The following is a 6,981-nucleotide window of genomic DNA, read 5'->3' on the forward strand; positions in this document are numbered from 1 at the left end:
CAGGGAGGGGGGGGGCCGTCGCGGCGAGCCCCCAGCAGCGTGGCCTTTTGGGGGGGTGCGCGGGGGGGGGTGGCGGAGGAGGGCCGGGGCTGGCCGGCGCGGACCTGGCCGTAGATGACTGCAGAAGCGCAGCAGGCTCTGTCCTCTCAGCCCCCTCCTCCTCCGGCGCACAGCAGCTACGGCCCCATGTCCTCCGTGGCCGAGAAGCAGCCGCAGAGCTCGGCCATGGACGCCGCCCCCGGGGCCCCCCCCGGACCGGCCGGCAGCGCTGCGGGCAGCGGCGGAGCGGCGGGCGGCGGCGGCGGCCCTAAAGCGAAGAAAACGAACGCGGGGATCCGGCGGCCGGAGAAGCCGCCCTATTCCTACATCGCCCTGATCGTCATGGCCATCCAGAGCTCGCCCTCCAAGCGGCTGACCCTGAGCGAGATCTACCAGTTCTTGCAGAGCCGCTTCCCTTTCTTCCGCGGCTCCTACCAGGGCTGGAAAAACTCGGTGCGCCACAACCTCTCGCTCAACGAGTGCTTCATCAAGCTGCCCAAAGGGCTGGGCCGCCCGGGCAAGGGCCACTACTGGACCATCGACCCCGCCAGCGAGTTCATGTTCGAGGAGGGCTCGTTCCGCCGCCGGCCCCGAGGCTTCAGGAGGAAATGCCAGGCGCTGAAACCCATGTACAGCATGATGAACGGGCTCAGCTTCAACCACCTCCCCGACAGCTACAGCTTCCAGGGCTCGGCAGGAGGGCTCTCGTGCCCCCCCAACAGCCTCTCCCTCGAGGGGGGCTTGGGCATGATGAACGGCCACTTGGCCGGCAACGTGGACGGGATGGGGCTGGCCGGCCACTCCGTGCCCCACCTGCCCGCTAACGGCGGGCACTCCTACATGGGCGGCTGCACCGGCTCCTCGGCGGGGGACTACCCGCACCACGACGGCTCCGTGCCCGCCTCCCCGCTGCTCGCCGGCGGCGGCGTGATGGAGCCGCACTCGGTCTACTCCAGCTCGGCCTCGGCGTGGGCTCCCTCCGCTTCGGCCGCCTTGAACACGGGAGCTTCCTACATCAAGCAGCAGCCGCTGTCGCCCTGCAACCCCACGGCCAACCCGCTCTCCTCCAGCCTTTCCACGCACTCCCTCGACCAGTCCTACCTGCACCAGAACAGCCACAACACCGCCGAGCTGCAAGGTGAGGCGCGGACACGCGTGGGGAGAGCCCCGAGCCCGCCGCGACGGCTCGGCCGGGGGCTGCCGGCGGAGCTGAGAGGGGGATCGGGGACAGATTTTAGGCACCCCCCCGCCCCGGGAGAGGCCGCCGTGCCCTCGCTCCTCTCTTTCTTTCCCGGGGGAAGCGGACGGCCCCACGGCGGTGCTGCCCGGGGCGGTTCGTGCCGTCGGGGCTCGCCCCGTTGCTGCTGCGGGGCCGGGAGCCGCCGAGCCCGGGCTCTGCTCCCCCGGGGGCTGCTCCGCGGCCGGAGCTGCCCCGGGCCTAGGGCTGGTGGGCTCGGGAAGGAGCGGGGGCTGCGGGAAGGCGAGGCCAGGGATGGGTGTCGGGGGTGCCGGGGCTCGGAGCGAATAGGTAGGAGAGCGCAGAGCGGTGGGGACGGAGCAGGGAAGGGGCGAGGGGGGAGGACGAAAGGGTGCCGGCAGCCCCACAGAGACTGACGGGGAGCTCAGCTCCTGTTTTCGACCTCTATCGAGGCCTTAGGGTTAGGGTTATCGAGGGCTCCGGAGGCTCCCAGCAACGTCGGAGGGAGAAATGGGGGGCATTTCCCCCTTGGGGTGCCTACCACTCTGTTCCTCCCGGCCCCGGCCCCCGCCGCCCCCACGATCCGCTCCTCCCGGGGCTGTGTTTTTCTCGGGGCTGTATTTTCCAGGCCCGCCGCCTCCCTCCGGTCTCCGCTCCTCCGCCCATACGGAAGTCGGAGGCTGGGGCTCCCCGCGCCCCGCAACTTCGGCCCGGCCTCGCCCCCCCCGCAGCCCCGCTGCTGCTGCCCGGAGGAGGCTTTGCCTTGGCCCGAAGAGGAGATGTCGTTTTTTACGGCCTCTGCTGGACCACGGAGGCCTTGTGGAGGGCCGTGGAGGCCGGGGCTGGCCTTCGTGCCGAGGCCCAAAGTCCCCTCGGGGAGGCTGTCGGGGTGCGGGGAGCGGGGCTGGGGGCTGCGCAGCATCCCCGCGCCTTCGGGGGAGCGAGAAAAGCCCCGCGGGCAGGGTGTAAAACAGAGGCAGCGGGGCAGGAGCGCCGAGGGAAAGGAGGAAAGGCGCTGGAGGGAGGACAGCGAGGCCTGGCCCGGGCACAGCGCCGAGCAAAGCCGAGCCGAGCCGAGCCGGGCCGTGCCGGGGACAGCGGCCGTCTGCGGGGTCCCGCCGGGCTCCAGCTTCGCTCCCCGCTCCGCCACCGAGCCGGTGGTTATCTGCCGTACACAGCTCGCTGGGAAAGACCTTGAACGAACCGCAGATGGCTGGAAAAAGGAGCAAAAAGCCGCCCGGAGAAGGCGCCGGGGCCGCCCGCGGTGTGAGGCCAGCGGCTTCCAAAAATCGACCGGGTTCCCAGCACCGTCCAGGGGTCCGCGGCTCCTCCCGAGCGCACCCCAAGACTTCGGGGCCTTTTTACGTCCCCAGGCGGCTGCAGAAAAGGCAGGAAAAATTCCGCCCTCGGCTGCTTTTCGCCCTCGGCCTCTCCGGCCGCTTTCTGGGGTCGGCCCGTCGGGGCTGGGCTGAGAGCGGCCGCATTGCCCCGCTCCGCACCCCGCGGGGAGCGCCCGGCACCATCCAGGGCGCAAAAAGTTGGTGGGAAAAAATAAAATCAAAGCAAAGCAACCCGAGACAAAACCCAGACCATCTCCTTGAAGTCTCCTCGGGCCGGCTAAGAGAGAGCCGAGGCCGCGGAGGTTTCTTCGGCGCCACCTGCCCTAATATTGAGGGGCAAAAACCCCAAATTCCCAACCGTGCTGTGCGAGGCGTGGACGGCGGCTTCTCCGCCGTGCTCAACCTCTTTTACTGACTGTACCCACGACGGCTGACACTTCTTTTTCCCCCTGTCCCGCAGGCATCCCGCGGTATCACTCCCAGTCTCCGAGCATGTGCGACAGAAAGGAATTCGTCTTCTCTTTCAACGCCATGGCCTCCTCCTCCATGCATTCGGCGGGCAGCGGCTCCTATTACCACCAACAAGTGACATACCAGGACATCAAGCCGTGCGTTATGTGATACGGGGCGGAAAAGCCACCTCCCGGGGCCGCCGAGGCCTGACCCGGGCACCGAGCCCCCCCCCCGGACCCTGGGGGCGCAGGGGGGTCTCTCCGGGCCGGGAGGAAGGGCCGGGAGCCCCGGGGACCGCCGTGCGCGGCGGCTGAGCACCGGCCCCGGCCCCAACACGTGTCTTCAATCAGAGACGGTCTCTGCCTTCTTCTGCTTCTCCGCTTGGGTCGGCTTGGGGTGAGAGGAAAAGCAAAAGCAGCTCCCCGAAAACAGCCACCGCTGTCGCCTCCTCACCCGAAATCCCCGACTGCGAGTTTGGGTTAAGAGTTTGACAAATGAGGTTTTGATTATTTCCTTAAAAAAAAAAAAAAAAGAAAGAAAGAAAGAAAGAAAGAAAAAGAAAAGAAAGAAAGAAGAAAAAGAATTTGCTAACCATGTTTTCTAAGTCAGTGCATTGAGCGATGCCACCACCACGGTGGGTAGGGGCAGAGCCGCCTCGGGCCGGGGGCTCCAGGGACCCCCCCGGTGCCCGCAGCCGCTCCGCGCTGTCCCCCCGGTCACCTCCGGGCTTCCCGGCCCGGCCCTTCGGTCCCGTCTCACTTCGAGCCCCTACTTCCGAGAAATATCTTCTTAGTTTTGTTTCTTTGCCGGCAAACACACAGCGGGCAAAAATCTCTCAGAGGGATTTTTTTTTAACTATATATATAATTTTTTTTTTTTTTTTTTGCCTGCATAAAGACTGCAGGATCAGACCCTATGCAGAGAGAATAAGGCACTTTGAAAAGAGACAGCCATGCTCATTCTGTTATTTATTCTACATTTTTTTTGTTGTTGTTGCTAATAATCGAGACACGAGTAGTCTCAGTTGATCAGTATTAAAGCGGTGGAGCTCTGTTGGCAATATTTGCCATATAGATTTTTTTTTTTTTTTAGTTAACCTTTGTAAATTTTAAACCGATCATGGTCTTTGTGTAAAGACAATCTTCCATATGTTTTTATAGAAATATATATATAATGAAGGATTATTCCCCTCCGTCCCCCCTCTTTATTTTTTTTTTTTTTTCTTTTTTTCCTTTGTACAGTTCGGTGTCACCTATTTTAATTTCTTTCTGCACTGTATAAAATTGTAATTATGTGGTTGGTTTTGTTTTTGTTGGTTTATTTTTTTTTTCACCCTGCCCTTTTGTGTACGTTTCGTCCCTAAGGATAAAAAAAAAAAAAATCGAACCGAAATAAAACATGTATGTTATTTGTACATGGGCTTCACGACTGTATGAGCAGCAAATAAACGAGCATGCGGTGTAAGACGCGTAATTATATCTGAGGAGTCTGGGGGCTCCGCGGGGCGCGGAGGGGCCGCCCGGCCGCGGAAACTTTCGGGTGTTTGGGGCAAGAAACCCCGAGAAGAATAAAGAGAGGAGGGAGGCAAATCGGAGGCGATTTTTATTTTTTTTTTGCTGGAGTTATCGCCTTGCCCAAGGAGAAAGCGAAACGCGGTGCCCGACAGCAATTTGCTTCTTGCTCGGGGACGTGGCGGGTCGTTGCGGAGCCCCAGATCTCGGCTCCTTCTTCCTCCTTCTCTTCCTCCTCATCCTCCTTCTCTTCCTCGGGGCCGGCCGGGACCCCGGCGGCTTCGGGCACCCGCGGAACCTCCGCGGCAAGGGGAGAGCGGCCGCGGGCCGGCTCGGCAAAGCCGCGTCAGCTGGGGCAGCGCCGTGGAGGCGCCCCCAGGCTTTTCCCTCACCATGGGAAAAATTAAAAATAATTTAAAAATCAAAATAAGAAATTCAAGCGGGTGAACAGGGGGCTGGAGCGACTCCCGAGAGGTCACCGCGCTGCGCTCGGCAGGGACAGACCCGCACCCTCAGCGCCTGTGGGACAGCGGGTGGCTGGGGATAGGGACAAGGATGGGGACAGGCTGGTGGCTGCGGAGGGGGGGGTTTGTTACCCGCTCTCCCAAGGCAATTCCCCTTTTACGATACCCGGAGGCCAACGCGCCCACATCAGCTTGCACTACGAAGCCATCCATAGAGCAAAAACAATAAAAACCGAGATGCATACGGCTAAATCTGATCCCTTCGTCGGGTATTTCTTTCTTTTTACAGGCAAATTAGGTTATGGTGTGCTAATTAGCCCAGCTTTATGTAATGAGCTTAATTAAGAGGAAACTCAGCCGGTAACAAACCAACAAAATATCTAATTGTTCTTCTAATTAAGGCAGGTGGGAAAGGCTTTTTCAGAGCTGGTGGAGGCCTCTCTCCCAGATTTTTTCTTCTTGTTATTGTTTTTGGGTGTTTCTTTTTCAAGGGTAGGTCTGGGTAGGTTAGTGGTGATCAACGTGCAACATTTCCTGGGGTTCCACTGTTTTTACGCCTTTCTGGACAGATCCTTCCCTCTGTTCCCTGCAGTGTTGACTGTCCCTGCTGGAGGTGAGCTGTGCTGTTACCATCTTTTTAATGTACAAGCTGAAGGCTGAGGTTTTGCTCCTGATGCACATATCTGTGCTAGGTGTGGTTGAGATAGAGGCTCAGGGTGAGGAGTTCAGTCTCTGCCAAGTGGTTTTTCCTTCCTTGAAATCTCACTATCACTCCTAAGATTCGTTTCATCCTTCAGATTCATGTTGAACTTGCTCCTCTACGTGTACTATCGATCTGCTCACAGCTTGGTGCACGCAGGGGATGGAAAGGGCAGACAAACACCTTGCAATCCGTGGGTCCAGGCCGAGCAAGGTTTGCTATCTGGTCCCTAACAAAGGTTCTCATGATTCATTTTTCTCCCTCCCATCGGTTCCCCTGCCCCATGCCGCCAAACCTGGAAAAACAGAACCACCGCATACCGTGGACGCCACATACTCCTCAAGCCAGTGAGCGCAGTCTAAACAGGCAGCTCTCCATCTCAGACACCTCCACCGGGGAGGAGAGGATGAAACCCTACGGGCTCCTGTCCCTAGCCCTTGTTCTGCACGAGACAAACCCGCTTTTTCCCTGCACATGGTGTCCCAGGGGATGGCAAAAAACCTAGCTGCTATCACAACTGGTCCCTTTGTAGCAGCAGCTCTGCGTGTATGTCTTTGTGGTCGGGTGGGCTCTGCTGGGAGGCGAGGAGAAATAAGCTTGTTCAGAAACACTGGTGGAGCCTTGTAAGAGGAGAGGAGAAATAGGCTTGCTCAGAAATATGGTATTTGCTCACGTAACGGCCTCCCCCTGCCCAGCTCTGAGCCGTGGTCAGATGATGTGGCTCCACTGAGCGTCGGGGATCTGCTCAAAATTCCCCATCACCCTCTGCCCCATCCATAGGTGATAAAACTACCTGGTTTTCTTTGGTTTTGGTGTTTCTACTATAGGAGAGTTTCTCACTGCTAATACCCTGCAGTGGTCCGTGAGCTTTATACAAAGCTGTTGTGCTGAAATTCGGCACGCAGCAAGAAACAGGCCTGGTGCCTCCGACCAGATGTGGCACAGGGGAACCCAGAAATCCCCAGGCACCAGGGCCAGGTGGTGCCACTGCAGAGCGTTTGGGTGGCAAGAGGCCTTGGTGGCCCCGATGCTTCCCGGGTGTTTCCTTCCCCTGCCACGGAGCTGGATGTGCACGCTTACTGCCCTGTTCCTTGCACGCTCGTGTGCGCACGAGGGTGGGGGGGGGACACACAGCGGTCCCGCACGGGCAGGGCGCAGAAAGCCCCCAGGGTGCGAGAGCTGCACTTGGGAACCCCACGAGAGGCGGTGCGAGTCTGAGGTCCCCGCCGGGGAGGGGGTGTCGGGGGGCGATGCTGGGCTCCTTTGGTCGGGGGGC

The 6,981-nt window shown here is 59.9% G+C and overlaps 1 protein-coding gene across 1 annotated transcript; it reads left to right on the forward strand.

The window, feature by feature from the left end:
• The first annotated feature begins 35 nt into the window (after positions 1-35).
• FOXF1 (forkhead box F1) lies at positions 36-4,494 on the forward strand. Its single transcript, XM_084533231.1, has 2 exons — positions 36-1,177; positions 3,038-4,494. The coding sequence occupies exons 1-2, from the start codon at positions 115-117 to the stop codon at positions 3,196-3,198; spliced, it is 1,224 nt and encodes a 407-aa protein (XP_084389357.1). The 5' UTR covers positions 36-114; the 3' UTR covers positions 3,199-4,494.
• Positions 4,495-6,981: the final 2,487 nt, after the last annotated feature.

Source organism: Aythya ferina, assembly GCF_964211825.1.
Source record: "Aythya ferina genome assembly, chromosome: 12".
Taxonomy (NCBI): domain Eukaryota; kingdom Metazoa; phylum Chordata; class Aves; order Anseriformes; family Anatidae; genus Aythya; species Aythya ferina.

Excerpts from the sequence above, each read along its gene's own strand:
- FOXF1 (XM_084533231.1), top strand. The coding sequence starts at position 115 with ATGACTGCAGAAGCGCAGCAGGCTCTGTCCTCTCAGCCCCCTCCTCCT. Across the intron at positions 1,178-3,037 it reads CAACACCGCCGAGCTGCAAG|GCATCCCGCGGTATCACTCC; the intron begins GTGAGGCGCGGA and ends CCTGTCCCGCAG.